This window comes from Phocoena sinus, chromosome 11 (genome assembly GCF_008692025.1).
Source record: "Phocoena sinus isolate mPhoSin1 chromosome 11, mPhoSin1.pri, whole genome shotgun sequence".
In the NCBI taxonomy this organism is placed as follows: Eukaryota; Metazoa; Chordata; class Mammalia; order Artiodactyla; family Phocoenidae; genus Phocoena; species Phocoena sinus.
Genome location: NC_045773.1, coordinates 75,137,574 through 75,160,076, shown reverse-complemented (window position 1 = coordinate 75,160,076; position 22,503 = coordinate 75,137,574). Strand labels below are relative to the sequence as shown.

The 22,503-nt window shown below is 42.1% G+C and overlaps 1 protein-coding gene across 8 annotated transcripts in view; it reads left to right on the top strand.

Annotated features, from left to right (window-relative positions):
• Nucleotides 1–15,781: 15,781 nt before the first annotated feature.
• Nucleotides 15,782–22,503, top strand: part of ADGRF5 (adhesion G protein-coupled receptor F5) — a 111,384-nt gene continuing 104,662 nt past the window's right edge. For 2 of the 8 annotated variants that reach the window (XM_032650278.1, XM_032650271.1), the window contains exon 1: nt 15,782–16,069. In XM_032650278.1, the coding sequence (XP_032506169.1) occupies nt 16,007–16,069 (63 nt within the window). In that variant the 5' untranslated portion in view covers nt 15,782–16,006. Of the gene's footprint in view, nt 16,070–16,347; nt 16,546–22,503 lie in introns of all 8 variants that reach the window. The other 6 variants (XM_032650270.1, XM_032650269.1, XM_032650277.1 and 3 more) reach the window with 4 other exon arrangements.

Here is a 22,503-nt window from a genome sequence, read left to right as displayed (position 1 = left end):
ACTGCAGACTCTTACGCTCTCAATAAGAGGAACAAAAATGATATACACAGGAAAAATAGCAATTATTAGAACTGAAAAAAAAGCTGAATAACTGGAAAACAATTCATAGTATTTAATCACTAAAATAGACCACTGGGCATTGGGTGATATTATTAAAAGAATAATATTGCATCTAATATTTATCCAAGCATGATGATGTTTTTGTGGCAATAACAGGACAATATTTACAGAAAACAATGGAAAATTTCTAGGTTAAGTGGAAATGATTTCGAAATTTGATGCTAAAATAGCCAAACACAGATTAAAAACACAGATTAAAAAAATAATGAAACAAATGATCAGTATCTAGAATGGAAAATTGTAAAAGGGATTGTTAATCAACAGTAGTAAAATAAGAATACTTAATATATAAAAATTTTAAGAATACATAGGTCAACTGGATTCTATTAGTAATAAAAGTCTTCTTGTATGCATACATTTATCATACAAATTATTAAAAACTACTAGATGAAGAAATAAAGAAATGAACATTTATAAATGTTTCGTTGGCTTTTACATTCTCTGTAAAGCTAAGTTTTGGCTTTTATAAGAAGCTGAAAAAAATCCTTTTAATTTTAGGCATTGATTTAAAGTTTGATGAGAATTGTGCTCAGATGAAGAAAAAAACACGTTTAAGCCAGAAGAGAACTCAACATAGTTTGAATTTGTTACCAAGAGACAAGGTTTCAATTTGTGGATAACAATGGCATTCTATGAACCAATTTAAAGATTATATATGTTATTGTCTATATCTGCCAAAAGGGGGAAAATGGAAGAAACCAATATCAAATTCAGCCATGCAACTATCCTTAAATATGTCATGGCAATGCGAACTGAGTGCTGTTAAAGCAGTAAGATTTAATTTAGACAAGATGTCAGATGTATAGCAGAGTTAAGTTAAATAACAGAAGAGTTTCAAATAAACAGCCAACTGTGGTCTTCAGCAGAAAATTAAATTCAGTTTGAACATGAGCTTCCCACATTATTTTGTTATTTGGAATGAACTTTGTTTATTTGGTATAAGCATTGTTTATTTGGTATAAGCAAAACCTTATAAAAAGAAAAGATCAGAGTTTGGCCATTTCACTTTGAAAGGGTTACAATTTTTTTTTTTAAGGAAAAAGTGTTTTTATAAATCAAAAGAAATTGCATATAGCCTGTACAAGTAAAGTGACATTCCAATAAAATATTAGAACAAGGAAACAAAAATGCGTACATGAATATAAAGAAGATTCATGTACAAATAATTCCAAAACGTATTTCTGTAAGGATGATTTCCTGGTCTTTATGGATCACGGCATGCTCCTATTAAAGAGAGGTTTGGGCAAATGCAGCCCAAACATCGTGCTATTTTCAGTTTTCTTTCTACTATGCCAACTTTGAAAAACTTGAAAGAAAAGGCAATTTTAAAACATCATATGGGAAGAGATATGGGAACATATGTATAACTGATTCACTTTGTTATAAAGCAGAAACTAACACACCATTGTAAAGCAATTATACCCCAATAAAGATGTTATATCTCTGCAAAAAAAAAAAAAAAAAGGATCTAAATTTTGCCTTGAGATGATTCAAATCACAATATATGATAGCAATTTATATGATACAACATAGAATTTTCTATGATAATGCTAATTTATCATATGTGATTCTATTATAATATTTGAACAAAATATATAAAATTCCTGATTATTTCTCAATCTAAGCATTTCTTTAAGACATCTATTGGCAATTCTAGTTGCCTCTTCCCCTACAGAGCAAAAATTTCCGGATTTAAATCAATTTATAAAACTACCTAGAAATGATGATGACTCAAGAAAAGTGTGTGAGGTGACATTATTAGTAACATATCAAAATCTTGATAACAATATATTTTGCGATTTTGTGGGCATTAAGGCAAGAAAAATAGATTTTACGAAATAAATATATAATTGGAAAGTTACATATATCTTTATTTTATGAAGCATCCAAACATCCCTGACTGGTCAAGAGAATACCCAGAAATAGGTAATAATAACTTTCAAGCATCTTTGATATTTTGCTGTTTTTACACTCATTTAAAAACCATTGCTCAATATATATTTTTAATATTATCATCGTGATGCATATTTGTTAAGGTAGATAGTTGTTGCATTATTGCTGAACAGTCTATCAGTGTGTTGATCAGTTTTATGTATCAACATGGCCAGGCTAGAGTCCACAGATATTCAATCAAATGCTGATGCAGGTATTGCCCTGAAGGTATCTTGTAGATATGATTTACATCTATAATGAGTTGACTTTAAGTAAAAGAGATTATTCTAGATAATCTGAGTGGACTTGATTCTATCAGTAGAAAAGTCTTTAGAGCAGAACTGAGTTTTCCTGAGCAAGAAGAAATTTTGCCTGTGGGCAGGGGCTTCAGCTGGTGCCCAAGTGTTCAGCCTATGCTTCCTGATTGCCTGCCCTACAGCTTCTGGACTCACCTGCCTACCCAACTGCATAAACCAATTTTTCCAATATATCTCCTAATATACATCTCCATCAGGATCTGTTTCAACAGTGGAATGCTGCATGATACAATTAGCTTAATTGATAATTTTTTAAATCTTGGCACACAGAGTGTGTGAGTCTCCACATGTCCACTACTCAGCTCTCTAGATGGAGGGACAGGCCTACATGCATGGCACTTCTCCCCAAAAATGTCTTCTCCAAATCTGACCTGAAATAGCTACCTTTTCTCTTTCCTTATCTTCTCTTTACTGTGTCTGCTCTGTTTTGCCCATTGGTAGGATTTTGACCATTCCATTGAGAATCAAGGTATCTTCTCTGACCTCCTCTGTTCTCTAGATTTACCCAGTATTCCCCACGAGCCCAGATGCTGATGGTCCAGGACAAATGTTCCTCAGATGTGAGAGCTGGGCTGGGGGGGCAGCAAAACCCCTCATAAGCTAATATCTTTGACCCTTACTTGTGAATTAGGTACTCCTTAGGCTCTTATTCTTCACCCATGACCATTCAGCTTCTAATACTATTTTGCCTTCCTTGCTACCAATTCTTTTCCAGTGGCCCAAGAAGAATTCGTCCTTCTCCTTTCTTTGCTGTCAGCAGCTTCCTTCTGACACCTCCAGGACACTTGCATATGGAATTGGGTGAGGCGAGTAAAGGTTTTTGAAGCTCAAATGGCCACCCTTCCCCAGGAGTGTGGGACTCTGGCTGGAGTGGGTCCCTGTTCTCTCAGTGTCTTGCCCACACCTTCCCTTAGTTCTGGTGACTCTCCAGACACTGAGTCTTTTTTTTTTTTTTGTAAAGCAGTTGTTTTGTTTTCCTCCAGTTTTACTGAAATATAGTTGACATACAGCACTGTGTACATTTAAAGTGTTCAGTTTAATGATTTGACTTACACACATTATGAAATGATGATCACAACAAGTTTAGTGAACATCCATCATCTCCTAAAGATACAAAATTAAAGAAATAGAAAAAAAATGTTTTCCTGTGAAAAGAACCCTTAGGATTTACTCTCTTAATTTTATATAATCCATACATCAGGGTTAATGATATTTATCATGTTATGCATTATATCCCTAGTGCTTATTTATCATATAACTGGAAGTTTGTACCTTTTGACTGCCTGCATCCAATTCCTCCCTCCCCCCTCCCCCCTCCCCCCCCCCCTTACCACAAAGCTGATTAATTTCTCTGTTTGGGTTGGGGGAAGGGGGATGCCTGGGATTTTTGTTGATATCAGGATTTGATCCAGAGTCTCTAATAATGACAAAGGATCATAAGATATAAAATATGGAAGCGTCACTGCCCAGATTTCTGCCACCTGTAACTAGGTATGCTTCATTTTGTTCCATATGACAGTAAAAGGAAACCTCTCATGATGATAAATATAAAAGTGTGAAGAGAAATACTAGCACAGTAAGTCCCCTACATACGAACCTTCAAGTTGCAAATTCTCAAGGATGCAAACGTGCATTTCGCATGTCCAATCACAGAAGTTAGTTCACGTGTGTGGTGTACATGGCCATGTGCTTGCATCCTCTACAAGTGGTTGTGTTTTGTGTACTTGACTGTACAGTACGGTAGAGAGTACAATAGTACAGAGTCTTTATTTCAAGCCCAGGACGTCCAGAAACAAGCATAAAATCAGCGGTGATGGAGCTGGCGCGCTAAGAAGCTCCAGCTGTTGTACTGCACTACTGTACTTATAAGATTCAAAACGTTTAGTTTTGTGTTTGTTTGTGTTTTATGTATTACTTATGCGAAAAGTGTTATAAACCTATTACAGTACAGTACTATACAGCCGATTGTGTTAGCTGGGTACCTAGGCTAACTTTGTTGGACTTGATGAACCAATTGGACTTACGAACATGCTCTCAGAACTGAACTAGTTCATCTGTAGGGGACTTATGTATTAAAGAAAAGTGAAGCCAAAAGTTTTTGAGTACAATTCAAAGTGACTAGAATTATCTCCCCAAAATATTCATCTCCCTCCTCTATTTAGACCAGTTTCTCTCAAACATCAGACTTCAATGTTAAAATCGTTTTAATCCAAAATAACTGATTTTCTGCATAATCTTATTACTAAGACCGTACTTAATTTTTGTGCTCACGTTTCTTTGCATGTGGACAATTACATAGGCTTCATGGATGGTTTCAAGAAGCCACTGGTTCATTTATTTCTTTTCTTAATTTATTTATTCAGTATTTACTATGAGCGTCAAAAAGTAACTCTATATTTTTAAAGTACAGCTAAGTGTCCATGAGTAAGTTACACAACTTCTCTGAGCTTTAGTTTCCTAGCAAAGATGGAAGGCCTCATACCCACTTTTCAGAGTTGTTATCAGAATTGAGTGAAATATCATTCAACCTAGTATAGTATCTGGTACGTGATAAGTACTCAGAAAATGAGAGCATTTTTTTCCTGCTGCTGTTGTTGTTATTTTAGAAATTTTGTTTCTGTTAAAAATACATTCTGCATTCCCAAATAAATGACTATGTTTTGGAGCAGAGCTTTGTTTGTGACTTCTAAACTGCCTTATCCTCATTTCTATCCTATTTCCATCCGATATGGAAGTATGAGGGGAACAATTGAAATAATAGTAGATAGTAAATTTTTCCAAATGACTTTAAGGTTGTATGCAGACTCTGGATGACATTAACATTCTGAGGTTAAAATGTTTCTAAACTTAAATAGTTATGAAATTACTTAATCGCTTAGACTATGAGCTTCTTGGGTCTCTAGTCTTGGGAACAAAACCTGCTCAGAGGGAGACTGGGCTGGAATTGTCACATCTTTGGTGCTGTTGGCAGGTTTTCTCCCTAAGGTAGCTGGGAATGATAAGGAACAAACATTAAATGAAGAAGATTCTTTGTGATCCTCAGAGAGGAATCAAGAACATGTTTTTATAAATTCCAGTTGATGTGAAGAATTAAGATCTGGGAACATTGCTGTTTCTGTGAGAAGAAATGACAGCTTATTGAAGCAGAGAGAATGCAAGTTATCCCCTGGGAATGAACTGAATCATTAGCTTTGTGGTCATTTCAACAACAATAAACCAGAGGAAGTGATTTCAACCCAGGGCTGCCCACACCTTGGTGTGAGGGTTTAGTCCAGGGAGACCTCGATGGCAGCTTAGTTTCCCCTACATTTCTCATTCCAGAAAGAAAAGGAGTCGGGGGAGAATACCTCATGTCATTTCCTGAGATGCTCAGTATTTACAGAATACAGTTTTTGTAATCTTGGCCCTAGTAAGAGTCAGTATATTCTGGAAATAGTACAGAACTCTCAAGACCTTGATGAATTTTTCTGTGTACTTTCTACCTCCCAGCTTTGGGTTATCTGCAACCCTGAAAAAGAGGCTTTCTAAGTTTTCCTAGCCATCGATAGAAACCAGTCGTTGCTTCTCTTTATCCAACTTTTTTTTTTTTTTTTTGCGGTACGCGGTCCTCTCACTGCTGTGGCCTCTCCCGTTGCGGAGCACAGGCTCCGGACGCGCAGGCTCAGCGGCCATGGCTCACGGGCCCAGCCGCTCCGCGGCACGTGGGATCCTCGCGGACCGGGGCATGAACCCGCGTCCACTGCATCGGCAGGCGGACTCTCAACCACTGTGTCACCAGGGAAGCCCTCTTTATCCATCTTAAAAGCCGTCTGTCCTCATGCCTTTTCTTTCTCTTCTTAATTTATTTATTCAATAAGTATTCGGCACAAAGAGGGGGTACAAAGCTGATTAAAAGATGCAGTCAAGATGCTTACAATATAGAATAAAAGATAAGCCATGCATATGCCAGGAAGAGACGATATACACAGGTGAGGAAGAAAAATAAAATGTTGCTGTTTAAATTTATAAAAGTACAGCAGCCTTCTAAGTGAGTAGCATAAAGGTGGAAGCTTATTTTAGAAGATACTTCACTTGGGTCATTTTGGAGGTGAAAGCTGAAACCCACTGGGCATTCGGATGAGTGAGTGCAAAACAAAAGGAGAGCTGAGTTACTCTGTATCTTGAGGGTGAGAAGAACTAAGAATTTATTCAGCAGTGAGAGGATGGGAAGAGGGAGATGTCAGAGGCTCTGGGAAGGAAGAAGAGCCCAGACATATGAGATAGATAAAGGCTTCAGGAGAACATTAACCAGGAAAATTCTGCGTGGGGTGGGGCAGAGGGACTATAGGACACTGATTCCAGTGATCAATGTAAGTTGTTTTCTGGGTTTTGATGTAATTACCCTCTTTCTTTTCTCAGACTGTTAACAAAAAATCTCTTCCACCCAGCAGCCTTATGCTAATGAGGCTCTGGGGAAATGAAGGATTTAGGGTTCAAAGGCAGGAACCAAGAGCTATATGCTGGCAGCAAGCCATTTAGTGCTGGTTCCAGCGCAGCCTCCAGTGAGGATGGCTCACAAGAACTCAACTCTCTCCCCCACCTCCTTCTTTGAGGATCCCAGAGGAATGGAGGGTGGGAAAACTGGTGGTGGATTTCCCACAGTGCATGGGACGGAAACTCCAGCCATTCCTTTTGCTATCATATAGGAAAGGCTGAAATCATACCAAAAGATTGTGTGTTGGGAGAATCAAATAGGTTAATATGTCAAGGGCTTCGCATATAGTAAACTCTCAGTGGGTTTGGAGTATTATTAATTTTATTATTATTTGAACAGCTGGGTTATGAAATCATAAATAGATAATATACAAGACCGGAAAAAGTCACTAAATGGTACAAACAATATGTGTTCTAGAATTTTAGTGATGGGAGAGATTACCTCTGGCATCATTTATCAGGGAAAAGTTTATGGAAGAGCCAGGCTTCATGCTGTGCATGTGGACTTATGTGAGACTGAAGGATGACTCCACCTGAAAGCCCAGCTCTTTGCAGAAAGGAAAAGACAACGCTTGTTGGAGGGAGGGAAGGAGATTCATTTGGGTCTGGAGCCAAGGCTAAGTACAGAAGAGCAGAAGTTACACTGGAAAGGCAGACTGGGCATAGACTGGGAGCATTTTGCATAGCAATACAAAGAGCAAAGTCTCTTGATAGGTAGCGTGTATATGCAACACAGATGTCATGGACAGATATTTGAGAAGGGAGTATCAAAATCACAGCACTGCTTTAAGGAAATTCACCTGACAGCAGAGTGTTAGTGGCCGGGAGGAGGGAATCCAGGAGAGGAACTGCTGAGACAGATTTTTTTTGTCATTTGGGCTGGAAGAGATAAATGAAAACATGAAGTGATGGCAGGGAATATGCAAAGAAAGAGACATATGGGAGCTGTCTGTCTAAATCATAATCAGCAGTTTTTGGAAACTGATTTGGGGTTGGGGAAAGGATGGGGGGGTTGGGAAAATAAAGATAGAAGCAAAGTTAATTATCACACCCCAGATCTGAACCTGAAGAACTAGAAGGATGGTGGTGCCAAAAGCAGGACAAGGGATGTGAGATATTTTGGGAAACGCCCTCATTTAAAGAGGAATGAAGACCATTCTCTAGTAGGTCTGTGTCTTTATTCCTGTCTTACCCCTAGGTTCTTCATGACATTTCTTTTTTCTTAAATTCATATATATGTGTTAGCATATGGTATGTCTTTCTCTTTCTGACTTACCTCACTCTGTATGACAGACTCTAGGTCTATCTACCTCATTACAAATAGCTCAATTTCGTTTCTTTTTATGGCTGAGTAATATTCCATTGTATATATGTGCCACATCTTCTTTATCCATTCATCTGATGATGGACACTTAGGTTGTTTCCATCTCCGGGCTATTATAAATAGCGGGGAGGGGGAAGGGTAGGCTGTGACAAAGCAAGAGAGAGGCATGGACATATATACACTACCAAATGTAAGGTAGATAGCTAGTGGGAAGCTGCCGCATAGCACAGGGAGATCAGCTCCGGTGCTTTGTGACCGCCTGGAGGGGTGGGATAGGGAGGGTGGGGGGGAGGGAGACGCAAGAAGGAAGAGGTATGGGAACATATGTATATGTATAACCGATTCACTTTGTTATAAAGCAGAAACTAACACACCATTGTAAAGCAATTATACTCTAATAAAGATGTAAAAAAAAAAAAAAAAGAGGAATGAAGAAAAGCCAGATTAGGAGGGAGGAAATGGGAAGTCCTAGGATAGAGACCCCGGATGCAGGGAAGATGAGAGAGGATTTTCAAGAAAGAATTGATTGACATGTTAAAAGCTTCAAGTTGAGAAACAGGAGACTTGAGAAAAGCCCTTGTTAGCCTACAGTCATTGGTGACTTTAAGAGTCGGATTTAGAGAGAGGGATGGATTACTAGCACTTCACAGAGAGGAGGAAGAGGCTGGGTGATTAACAATTGTTTTTTTTTTGTTTTTTTTTTTCATAAGTTTGGTTGAAAACGGAAGGGAAAAGATAGGATGGTAGTTCAAGAGTAGGCGGAGTTAACAGAAAGTTTGTCGTTGAAATGTTTTTGGAGTAAGAAGTATGACCACCTTTTTAGGCAAAAGGATAAAGGAGCAAGTAGAAACGGAGAGATTAATATGCTAGAAGAGGATTGTTACAAAGGACGTATGAGAGGTCAGCTCTCAAGAGCTCAAGTAGGCTACTGGGTACTGCACATCCTTGTCAAGCAGCTATGAGGATCCAGTTGTATTTTGCAATGGGAATATCTCTTCACTAACGTTCTGTGGCCTTCCCCATCGGTCACAGAGAGAGCAGGGAGGATTGATAGGTCCCCCAGGACCAGGAGTGGCCAGTGGCACAGTGGAATGTCAAGCGGGAATGATACAGGGAAGGTTGACAAAGAGAGTATTTAAATAGCTTTGCAAGGCATCTGGTTTAATAGGAAGGTGGTGGTAGCTTGAATAGTTGGAAGCTAAGGAAGGAGGTGTAGAGCTGGGCCTCTCAATGAAGGCAGATGTCCCATGAAAGTGAGGAAGAGGCAGTAAAAGGGTGTGTTCCCCATCAAAAATATTCAAACTTAGAATCATGTATTTTCAAATTAGAGCAGTTCCCGATGGTCACATTGTGGCAGAACATGGCAATTCGCTAAAGTGGGATGCAGGTCATTGGCATGGAGGAGCTCAAGGAGGTGAGAGACCAGGGTCTTGAATGTGAGGATGCAGAAATCCCGGAGAACGGTTGCAGAGGAAAGAGTCGAAGCATGAGCTAGACGTCAGCGATCAAGGAACAGTGGAAGAGCAAGTGGTGATGAGTAAGTAGGAGGGGGATGGAGGGAAACAGGGAGGGGGAAGGATTTGTGCCCAGGGGCACGGGGTGGGGCAGGTGTGATGACCAGGATTCCTCACCCAGGGAGATTGAAAGGGAACTGGGGGCAGAAGCTCCTGAGAAGGGAGAAGGCTTTAAACCCAGACCCACATTGTGTGCTTACGGGACACGGAAATGCCTCAGGGTGACAATCTAGGGTGCAGAGACCCAGGAAGCCCTGCATCACCAGGGGCTGTAACATCATCACAGTAGTATCTCCTGGATGATGAGTGATTTCCCTCTCACATCTTTAAAGAGACATGGTCTCTGTTTATTCACTTTTACATCCGAGATGTTGACTAGCAAGGATGGAGGTGAGTCGGAGACTCACTTACCTCTCATTCCTTACCAGGTAGGAAAGTCAGAGTTTAGAGAAATTTAGGACACATCTCACAAACCCACAGCTTCTTCCTCTGCCCCCCGCCCCCCGCAATTTTCTTCAACCCACACTAGTTTGTTGCTAAAACTCCATCGACCAAACCAACCAAACAAACGAGTTTAGTTTTTAAAAACAAGTTTCTATTTACATCATCCAAATAAAATGGTTTCTCTTTCAAACTTCCTAAGAGATATATATATATATATATGTATATATATATATATTTTTCAGTACGCAGGCCTCTCACTGTTGCGGCCTCTCCCGTTGCGGAGCACAGGCTCCGGATGCGCAGGCTCAGTGGCCATGGCTCACGGGCCCAGCCGCTCCGCGGCATGTGGGATCCTTCCAGACCGGGGCACGAACCCATGTCCCCTGCATCGGCAGGCGGACTCTCAACCATTGCGCCACCAGGGAAGTCCCATATATTTTTAAAGTACGTTGTCTTCGGGAAATTTTTACACGTATTCATCGAGGCTTTACAGGTTCTCTTGTGAACTACATCCAAGAGCAGGTGGTAGACAATACTGAGCTGTCAGTAAACATGCAGGTGACTGTGTACCTGAAGGGGGCCCTGAGGACCCTCAAGGTTTTGTTTCACGTGTAAGAAGTGAGAGAATCTGAGATCTAGCCAAGGATAGTACTGCAATTCCATCAAGGATTGGAGATAATTCTCATTTTCCTAGAGTTCTTTTCCCTTAATTTTTTTCTACCACAGTTGCAGGTGGAGGATGTGAAAAGAATGTATCTACTCTGTGACTCAACATGTCTCTATGTTTTAAAATAATATTTTAGTGACTTTTTTTTTTCTTTTTATAAAGACAAACTATAGAGAAAAACCAGCATCTGTATTACATGCCAAACAGAATTAAACTATTAATATTTTGTGATTTTTCTTTTTTTTTTAATACCAAAGACATAGAATAAAATGCAAAATCTTACATCGTCTGCTTAGTCCTATATTCCATACCTTCTTTTTCCTGGATTGTATAGTTCATTTTTTCCATTATATATCATTGTGTATATATATTTTTGAAGCTGGCTTTTTTTCATTCTGGCCTTTTTTTTTTCACTTAAAAAAATTATCTATCCATGTTGACACATATAGATCTAGTTCACTATTACTGTAATAATAGTAAAATATTTTATCCATTTCCCTACTGATGCACATATAGGTTTCTTCAGATTCTAACTATTAATAATAATAATGAACCTGAACACTCTTGTATTTTCTCCTTGTATATATAGGCAAGCATTTCTCTCAGATATATAGTAGTATATATCCAGAATTTTGAACTCTCCTAGATACGCCAAATTGCTCTCGCAAGTGATTTAAGTAACACGCACTCAGCAGTGTGAGTTCCTAATTGCCCCCCTAAACAGCAGTGTATGAGAATTCCTGGTTCCCCAAAATACTTGGACTTAGCTCTCCCTCCCTCCCTTTCTCTCTCTCTCTCCTTCTTTCTTTCTGCCTTAATTTTTCCTAACACCTTAATTTTCCAGGGAAGCATATGTCAGTGGTTTTACCTAAGGCGAACATTTATTTTCCAAGAACAATCCTACAGATGTTTCTTGCGGATGTTGTCTCCTTGACAGGGTTCATACTATGGAACACACGTTTCCTCTTCATCTCTCAGTGACACAATCAAAGTCATAGAACTCCTTAGTATTTGCCTCTCAGTGCTCCATCTTCAATGACAAATGTGATATTAGTATTTGGCAAAGAGAAAAAAAGGCTAATGGAACATGATTAATTTCACCTCCAATGTAGGTGGAGCCAAAGCTGGCAGTACTGACTCTCTTCTCAGGAGACACTTTGAGCTTGTGCAGAAAGAGCCCCACGTTTGCAGGAAGTGATCTTTGAGCATCCAACAGACACACTTGTTCTGTTACTTACCATGATTGTTCATACTTCTCACCATGCCTCCCAAATGAGGAACCATTCTTCTCAGGAAAACATCCGAACTACCACACTGAGCTCTTAGGTATGTTTTTTTTTTTTCCCCCCTCAAAATAATGGAATCAATGACAAATTAATTTCAAAAGTAAAAAACAAAACAAAACATAAAAGCCTTTATGTTGACCTGCTTATCTGGATCCAAGAGCATTAAGGAGCAGATTGGACTGATTGACCAGAACATTCCTTAGAGATAAATCGCTTTACATTTTGATATTTTAAAATGTATTTTGCAAGTCACATCAATTAAAAACACAACAAATACCAAAATTAAAGAAAAACCAAACCACACAAATATATTGATAGTAAGATATTTCTGGATGGCTGTCTTATGTGGTTACAGATTCTGAAAATAACATTTTAAAGAATTATCAAACACCCGAAATGTGTGCCCTTTGTTTATCAAGGTCCTCTTTCCTGCAAGCTACTAGTTTCAATGAGTCCAGCTTTGGCACTTCTTCCTTACCTGGTAAATCCACATCCAGTTACATTTTGTAACATCCCACTTGGGGCTTTGCCTATACTTCTGCCCTTCCCGAAACTCTGTGCTCTCTTCATTGTTCAGCTGGGGTAGTTTCTCTGTTTACTTTGGTAATCAACATGCTTCATTCTTTCCCTGAGGGAAAAGAGTTCCGCTATAGCAAACGCCTAACATGACTTACTGTATTCACTGATTATCACCTGACTTCTGTTAAAAGATCGTTATCCAAAGTTGAAATCGTCTCATACAAATATAAAATGAGCATGTGACAGTTTTTATTTAACTCATCTATTAATGAAGGGATGGTAAGACGTTAAAGCTCATTCAAAGACAAATCTTAAGAGCGGACATATTGGTGCAGGCAAATCAGGAATGCTAAACCGAATGGGCTCATAGATGCAAAACTGACTCATAGCCTATAGAGCATTAAGATGCCATGTTTGGGATAGTCATTTCTACAGTGTAAAAATCAACGGTATCTCTACTGGAGAAAGGTAATTTGTGTTTCTATGGACAAGAATCGTCTGCCTTTCTATCAGTTTCTACATCTTTCAGAATTATAAAATAGCCAAAAGAATCAAAGGTATTGACCTCTATAGACTCAGCGCCTCACAGAGGGTCTGCAGACGATACTCAACGTCCTGTTGACAGGGCACCCAGTCATCTTTTTCCACTTTAATGTCTTTCACTATGTTTCTCAACTATTCCATCTTCAGTGGAAGTAATGCCTATTAAGTAGGAGCAAAATTGAGACTCCGTGAAGAAAATTTAAACCGTTGGTTTAAGGAATGTCTTTGCTTTATTATAGATCTCTGCATATACTAGACTACAATTAACTGCACAAAACTAGATATTCAGAATAATGGACTTTTACCTTATCTTTATAGATGTTAGATTATGCATCTCCACTACTACAGCTTGTGCTCCAATCCGACAGCCTCAGCTGACGCCTCTCAGCTAAACACAGCCCTTATACATACATGAAGTGACCCTTTGGTTCATAGGAACTATGACAAATGACCAGAATACACGAATACAGGCTCGGAAATTCTAGCAGGAACATTGTCACAAAGCATTTACAACCGTGAAAAGAAAACTAATTTGGTGACTTACAAAATGTTTCCAAATCCAAGCAAAACACAGAAGCTAATTTCTGTGTCCTCACAGCAGCTCTGTGGCACAACCCTTGACCCGCTTCTGCATTTTGGGTTTTAGAAAACACCAGCTTGATTTACCAGGGGGCACAGCAAAGGCACTGGGGAGTCATGGAGTTTCTAGATGCTTCTAGATGAAACGGTGACCTGGAGAGTCACCCCCCTCCATCCCTCTATCCCTCTACCCCACGGTTTCCCAGCCTTTGCTGGACCCTGTGTTTCTTCCCACCTTTCCATCTTTACCTGTCTTCCCTTCCCTCCTCCTACATTCCCCCCTCTTCTTTCCCTCTTTCCTTTCCTCTCTCCCATTTGGCATCCCCCCACCCCCTTCTCACCTCCAACCACTTCCCATTTTCCTTCACTCTTTCTTTTAACTTCAGTCCTCCATCCTCTTGGCATGTCCAGAGCTTCAGTTTCTGAATAGAGGTCATTTTCTACTCATAATACAGTCCCTGTAAGAACAGGGACGGACAGCACATGACAAACTGTGGTGTTTTAATAATAACCCTGCCGTATTGCCTGTGAAATCGCTCCACTTTTTCTGCCAGAGTTTAAACTGTGAAACCATAACAACAATCTTATGTTTTCCTCTGAGTGATATGTTTTCCCTTTTTCAAAAAGTGGAGAGCTGTAATTAACAGTGCCTTTCCTGCTAACTCTCACCTTACACAAATAATGCCCTCCGTGGGTCCTAGGTCTAGGGGTGTAATGCTGTAATAGACACCGTCCATGACTTTATGGAATTTATAGCCCAGCAGGAGACGTGGACAAGTAACAGACCTTCACCACTTCCAGTTACGCGTGTTCCGGGAGAGATAAGCATGGTTGGCTATGGAAGAACACAGAAGGGGCCCAGGGATCAGAAAAGGACTTTCTAGAAGATGTGAGATTCAAAGGATTAGGGGTTCGTAGAGGGCATCCTTCAGAGAGCAATTTCCAGGAGAGGATAGAGGTGGAGATGGAGAGAAGGAAAAGGGGGGGTGAAGAGAGAGAGGGGGAGGTGGGCTTTGAGGTCAGGTGCAAGAGGATAGCCAATTCTGGTCCTGAAGGGGCTGTGAGCCATGCGCAAGCATTTGGCCTTTATCCTTAGGCTACTGGAAGAGTTTAAGCATGTGATAACTTCATGAAGACAGCAATTGAGAGGGTGCTCTGACTTCAGGGAAGAGAATGAATGGGTGTGAGGGTTGGACCCAAAAGCACTGAGGAGACCACTGGTGGGATTTTAACCCAGGGATGTGTTTGTGGCCTGTGCCCGCTTACAACCACAACCCAGCTTTTCCCCAGCTTTGTACCAGCTTCTGAGTACACGGCTCTTCAAAGGCTGACTGTCACCCCTCAGAACAAGGTGGCAATAGTCCAGGCCTCTTGATAATAACACAGCTTGTTAAAACCAACACACCCAACGTTCCGGGCTTCTTCCTACTGGAACCGAGCAGGGCCCTATGGGGCCATCCCAGGGCGGACCCCTCCCCCATGACCTCTGCTTTAGCTCCTCTCTGAAGTACCCAGATAATGGTATTTCATGCATATTTCCTGAGTTTTTCAGATGCTAAAAACAACCACCGGATGGAGGAAATTAACTACTCGATGATCATGAGCATGTAGCCCCCAGGACCTTCTGGCACCTAAGGATGGATAATGTTCACCCCCGCCCAGCCCATCCACCCCCCCCCCCCCCCCCCACTCATCTGGCCTTTAAAAATGCTTTGCTGAAACCCTTCGGGAATGTGGGGTTTTGGGAACATAAGCCCCTCGTTCTCGCATGGCCCTGCAAAAAAACCTTTCTCTTCTCCAAACTCCGATGTTTCGGTTTGCTTGGCCTCACTTCGCATCGGGCACACAACTTGGATGGGCTTCACAGATGTACCACCTACACAAGCCGCAAACAGCCCTGTGCTCAGAAGGGCCCGCACTGGGTTTAAGGATCTGCTGTCATCTAGAAATCCTTAATTTCTGAAGGAGTGACCTCACATTTTCATGCTGCACTGAGCCCCATCAATTATGTAGCGGGCAGTCCTGCTTCTAGCAATCTACGGATGTTTGCCTGCAGGGAATTCTTTAAACCCTAGGGTAAAACGGCCCGAGGACTTGAGGAAGTGTTCCAGAATTAGACACAGACTGTCATCAGCGTTTCCAGAGACAGAGCTGAGAGAGTCTTTGCCTCGGCTGGCAAGCAGACCCTTCTCAGGCCTGTTCTGGCCTGCCTCTTACCAACGGCTCTGCAGCACTGCATCTGGAGTGTGGCCAGAAAATTCTTCAGCTCGGTGGAAGAGGATGAGGGCATGCTTGACTTTTGCAGAGTTGAACACTTGGAGAAACTTCAGGAAGAAAGCACTTGGTACGAGGTACAGCTAGCTGGCCCATCAGCCCCCTGCCTGCTGCCCTGCTAATTCTCATTTCCACGATTCTTGGCATGTTTATTCTCTTCTCGCCAGTGGCCAAAGGACACATTTAAATGTCTTATTTCCTCTGGGGAGCCTGGAGAGAGGCCACAGGCACCTACTACAGGAAATCATGTGGAGAGGATCTCTTATTTAATACGGTTCCCAGATTACTTTCCTTCCCCCAGCCTCCAACCCCCACCTCCAGCCACACCGAGTCACCCAGTTTCCTCCTGCAGCAGAGACTAGACGGCAGTTCACCTCTGCTCCCTGAGGTCCCCGTGAGCCAACGAGCTGAAGTCTGGTCTTGGGCAACCCCACCCTCTCCGCGGCTGTGATTGAAGGGGAGGCCCTTCAGTTTCACCTCCCCAAAGAGGTTCTTGGGAAGCTCTCCAGTACAGGGTTAAACTTCAGGAGGCTGCAAAGCACAGACGAGAAAGGTAGGTTCCTGCACTCTTTTCTTTTGCCTTGTACTGTGAACCAAGCTGTTCTGAAGTGTGTGTCCATATGGCTTTTCCAGTTGGCTGCATGTTTTCAACCTCTGTGTCTGGTTGAGGTTTACTCATTTACAGGATGTGGGGAAAAAGAGTGAGAGGGGAGATGACTCTTGGGGGTTTTGCTTTTGTACATCTTTGGATACAGAATGCCACCCAGAATAGTACCTAGAAGGCGAAGCTGATTCTTCTTTTCTTTGGAGGGAAATCCCATTAGAAGCTGCATTTTGGGGGCTTCAGTATATGAGAAAAATGTTTTACCACCTGCCTTTCCTTTTCAACAATGTAGACCCTTCCCTTGATTTTTTTTTTTTTTTTTTTTTTTTTTTTACTCCTTTCTGAGTTTTTCCTTTCAGTTAAAGATGGCTTAGAGTGGATAGGGTATTTTCTGACAGCAATATAAACAGGTGTTTCTAATTTCGGGTACCTATGAGTTCTAAGAAATGGACAAGCTCTGTGTTCAAGATCAGGTGGACTGCCATGTTATTTTCCAGAATTTGCTATGAAACAATTGTTCTTCCTGAAGCTTCCTGAAACTAGATGCAAGTGTCTCTCAAGTGATGGCTGAGAAGGCTGATTTTATTTGCTCTGTTGTGATAATTGTCTGCAGGGATGCTGCGCCCCTTAGCTGGCTGCTTTTTCAGTCATTACTGGGGCTAGAGATGATGTGTCCGTGTCCACTGAGACCCAGAGGGGGGGTCTAGACTTATTCAAATAACACTATGTGCTTCTTTGACTTTGTTTTGGCCTCTTACGCTTTCATTGTTTCATCTTCGTCCTCACAAGCAACCTTTCCTCTGGGAGAAATATTTTACAGCGACTTCATAGAATACCAGTCTGCACCTGTTTATTTGAACATTGACTGTTCTTTCCTAACTTTATTTAGTTCAGATGCTCAAAATCTCTTGCCACTTCTGTATTTTACCCCAGCAGAGTCTCCCTCCACTCCGTCCTCCATACCCTGCTACAGGGCTCTTCGGAAAATGCAGTGCTCTTAATGTCACTCTCTTCAGTGAAATATTTCCATTGCATCCCATTGCTTACAGCCTTGCTTCCTAAAGGGTAGTCCAGGGACCAGCTGCATCAGGCATCATTGGGCAGCTTGTTAGAGATGCAGGTTCTCTATCTGCTCCCCAGATTTACTGAATCTGCATTTTTATCCAGGTCCCTGGGTGATTCACATGCATTAAAGTTTGTGAAGCCCCAACTTAAGGAAGGTAGACAAGACCTTCAAGGTATGGTCCTTATCATACAGCCAGCCTTACCTCTCACCCTCTGACTTTCCAGCTGTACCCAATACCTTCCATTTCCCCAATATGAGAGAGCTCTAATACCTACCTATATCTGTGTGTGCTGTTCTCTGTGTCCCCATAACTCCATTCATCTTCTCCACCCAGCTACCCACTGCAGCCTGATTGTTCCTCCCCCCTCCCCCCATCCAGTCCACCTTAAACTAAATGCCCATCAAGTCTGGTATTTTATGGCAACTTAGCGACTCCCCCCTCCCCCAATCCAGTCCACCTTAAACTAAATGTCCATCAAGTCCGGTATTTTATGGCAACTTAGCGAAGTGCTTCTGCCATAGCCCTTAGTACATTAAATGATCGTTGCTAGGTTTATTATTTTCATCCTTGAGGAGTTACTGGAGATTAACTTCTGAATCCATAGCACTTGAACCAATGCCAGGTACATAGCCTGTGCTCAGTGTTTTTGAATTTGTGAATGAATGAATGGATGGACAAATGAATGGATACATTGTTTGAAGAGGCCCAAATCACCCCCAGATTGAGGTCTGTAGTTTGAAGTCTTCCAAGGAGATTGCCACTCTCTATAATATTTTTCCACACTCTCCTTTATGAGACTTGGCTGGATTCATTTTTTTCACCAAATATTTTGAGTACCTACCCTGTGCCATACCTTTTCGAATCTATTCCTTTACGTCGCTGTGAATAGTCTCTCCCAGAAGGTGTTTCTCTATCAGTGCTCCTCATTCACCACCACTCCAACTCAGAGACTTACTCATCTTTCAGCAAATAGGTACTGAACACCTTTCGCATACCAGTTGCTGTGCTACCTGCTACAAATACGATGACCAACGACACAAATGCGAGCCCTGCCTCCATGCAGCTCCCCATAGACAAGATGTGCCTTTTCATCCTCTGTCTTGCTTTTCCATATAAAGTCTGAAGGAAAACTGAAAGCCTCATCTTTAACCAAAGCTGCCACATCCAAGTAAAGACAGCAGGAGCTTGAGGGCAGAGTGATTTAGTACAAAGGAAGCTGGGCTGTGTTTCAGCACCTTGATTTAGTCCAGTACCTGTAATTCCCTAGCCAGGTGACCCTGGGTGGGTCCACATCCATTTGCTGGACCTGGATTTTCTCAAGTGGTGAACAAGATGGAGAATTAGAAGGAAAAGAGGCCCCTGCCTTCATGAGTATACAGAGAAGATAATATCCAGGGAGCCTCTGCGCTCACTTCTGTCATGTTACGTGATGATTTGAAGGGCAGGGCTCTGTCGTTCTCTGGGTCAAACTGGCAAAGAGGAGATCTTAAGGGAGACATTTCATGACTATGCCCACGAGCTCAGCTGTGACATTAATGTTGTCCTTTGGCACCTTCCATCAAACACTACGTGGCAATGGCTTCCAGGGAGCAGCGCCCTGCAGCTTAGAGGAATCCACTTGGTATTCACTGTTGGGTGGAGAGCTGGTTTGAAGTAGGGCAGCTGAGGAGAAAGGCAGTGTCATCCTCAGGCAGTCTCTGCTTTTGGAAAGCAGTCAGCAGAAGGGAAGGAAGTAGCTCCACCAAGTCGTGCAGGAAAAATCTGGAAACTTGTAGACATAGAGCAAAGAAGGGATCCCTGACCCCCACTGTGGCGTGGTTGTAAGGACTCCCTTTCTGATTACACTTGGGTTCTTTCTAATTTGTGTTCATTTCACCTAGAATCAGAGGTTGGGGGCCGGGCATAGTATCCTTTGTCCCGGAGCTTTGCACCCCCACGGGGTGCATGCACAGCTGGGAGGAAACAAATAACTTTCTATTTGTTCTCCAGATACAACCACCAGGCTGAGGCTGCAGCAAACTCTTTAGGCGCTCACAAGGGTTCACCCTTTGCCTGTCTGAGCCTTCTCTTCCTGCTTCAGCATGTGTGCAGCTTCCAAACGAAATGCCTTCCAAACCTTCTGAGTTCCTTCTTGCTTCCTGTTCCTCGTGTATCTCTTTGCCTCCAAATTTCCTGCACACCCACCTTGTGTATAGTTGCCTCCCAGCAGGCAGTGTTTTCTGATGGTCATTTCCTAACTCCTCAAGTTAACATCAATCTCTATCAGTAAGCACACCTTGTAGCAACAAAAAAAAGAGGCTCACCTGCATGGGAGGTTTCTAATGACCTACTGCAGATCTCGGGATGTATCTGAGATCAACCTTGCCTGTACCTGACCAACATTTGTTTTTTCATCAGAGGCATGGAGTGGGCTGGAAAGAGGTAGACCCACTTCTGAATCCTCCATCTGCCATCTCCTTCAATAAGTGGTTGTATCTCATCAAGTCTTAGATTTGTTTCTGAAAATGCAGATAATGTTTACCAAGCAAGGTTGTAGAGAAGATTAATTAAAGTACCTAGTATGTTGCCTCAAAAAATACATCAGATCTGAAAAAAGGAGGTTGACCAAGATGGTGAAAATGAGAAAATTGTCATGTGCAGAATAGTTGAAAGAACCAGAGGACATTTGAAGTAAGAAGTAAGTCTTGCAGCTCATGAAGTTTGCTTTCAAATATTTAAAGATTGCTCAAGGTGGGAAAAGGGGTCAACAGAGGATGGATCAGTGGCAATTATAGGGTGACAGGTCCTAGCTCAATGTACAGAAGGATTTACCCACCATTTGAATTGTCTAAAACTGGGTGAGCTGCCTTGTGGCAGGGTGAACACCCTGTCCTGGGCAGTGTTCCAGCACCTTGGAAGACCATGGCCAGGGTGTTCCCAAAGGGATGCCCGCACTGGGTGGAGCCTGGGTTATGACCTCGAGGTCCTTCCCACTCAAAGCTACCAAGAGTCTCGTGATGTCAGGGTTCCGGCCCAAGCCACAAAATAAAAGTCTGCAAAAAAAAAGCATCAGACTACAGAGTGATCGGGGCTGCCTTTTGACTAGCTAGCCCTACACATCAGCTGAGATGCTTTTTAAGTAGGGGCTTTGCAGCAACAGTCAAAAGGTTGGATTTCCAGGAAAAAGCAAAAAAGAAACGAGAACAATGAGATGGGAAAAGTTCACTCCAAACCGCTCTTCTTGGGTTACTCTTTAACTAGATCGTGGGTTACTTCTTGTGCTGCAATCACATTCCTATTTGATGGAAAACTGCCACATTTTGGTACATTTTCAGCCAAACTGGGATCAAGCAAGTTAACAGCAAGACTCCAAGCTTTGTCCCTGATTTTTGCTCTATGTATAAAATGAAAACACGACGATATGTCTCTGTATTCTTTGCCATCTCGAAATCTAATTTTAAAAAGTACAAAATAGGGCTTCCCTGGTGGCGCAGTGGTTGAGAGTCCGCCTGCCGATGCAGGGGACACGGGTTCGTGCCCCGGTCTGGGAAGATCCCGCATGCCGCGGAGCGGCTGGGCCCGTGAGCCACGGCCGCTGAGCCTGCGCGTCCGGAGACAGTGCTCCGCAATAGGAGAGGCCACAACAGTGAGAGGCCCGCGTACCGCAAAAAAAAAAAAAAAGTGCAAAATAAATGGTTCTACCATCCTCTAAATTACGGGGACTGTGAATGTGGAATTTGACTTTTGGGGGGAGAGGAGAGCTGGCTGCCGCTGGCTGCCTGCTCTGAAGTTCATCAGCCATTGTTTTCCACCCACCTTTCCTTTTCTGCTAAATGAGCCACATGGTAACAGCCTCTCTGCCAGCTAAGGACCTGGAGGCTTTTACAAAAGGGATAATTTAGCTTAGGGGGAGAGGGGCCTGCACACATCACTCACTGCTCCAGGTCCCCTCGGAGGCTTTGCTAATACTTCATCCTTCCAGGACTCAGAAGAACTTTCTGGTCTTGCAGTTTTGGACCCTCACATCTTTTCTGCAGTTGCTTGGGCAGCATCTCCACGTGCTTTTCATTTCTTCCATCTTTGTTTTGAAATCTCAGGGAAAAGAAGCTGTCGTTCTTTCAGTAGAAGTGGATGTCAGCAAATGCTGCATTTTGTCAAATTGAAACAAAACTACAGTATATTTTATTCTCCAGGTTTACCCAGGCTCACTTTCTTGAAAACGAAAATTTTCAAAATCCCTTGAAATATAATCAACTATGCAGGACAAAATCACAGAAACCCGTGCAGACCCGCATGTTTATTTTTAGTTGCCGGCCCAGCATGGCAAAGCAGCGGTCTAATGTCCAAACTAAGGCCCTGGGAATTTCCTCTAACAAGCCTGTGCTTCCGCGCATTGTCACAGTACAAAGGGCAGCGAGGGGCTTGAGTGCAAGGCTACGGGTAACCCTGCCCCCATGAAATCTGGAACTTATCGTTCCCTCGGTCTACATGGTCCTCAGTGCTGGGGTCACCATGCAGGTCGTCCAGCAGCTCTGGGCACATGCAAATGAGTAGACGTGTATGATTATCTCATCTAAAAATATCCGAGAGATCAGTAATGGCATTTCGGAAATAAAGTTTCAGCTTTCTATTTGTAGTTGAGGATCTCCTCAACCCTCACCCTTGTCGTGAAGTGGATTCAGGTTTAGCCCAGAAACGGGGTTGTCATGCTAAGATCCTGGGTTAGATTGCAATTAATAAAGGGGTTTTAAAGCATATTATAGTTTTTAAAAAGCATAGATGCATGTACACACAGCGCCAACACACACACACACAGAGGAGAAAAGACACCTGAGTCACCTAGATCTTTCCTATTATCCTA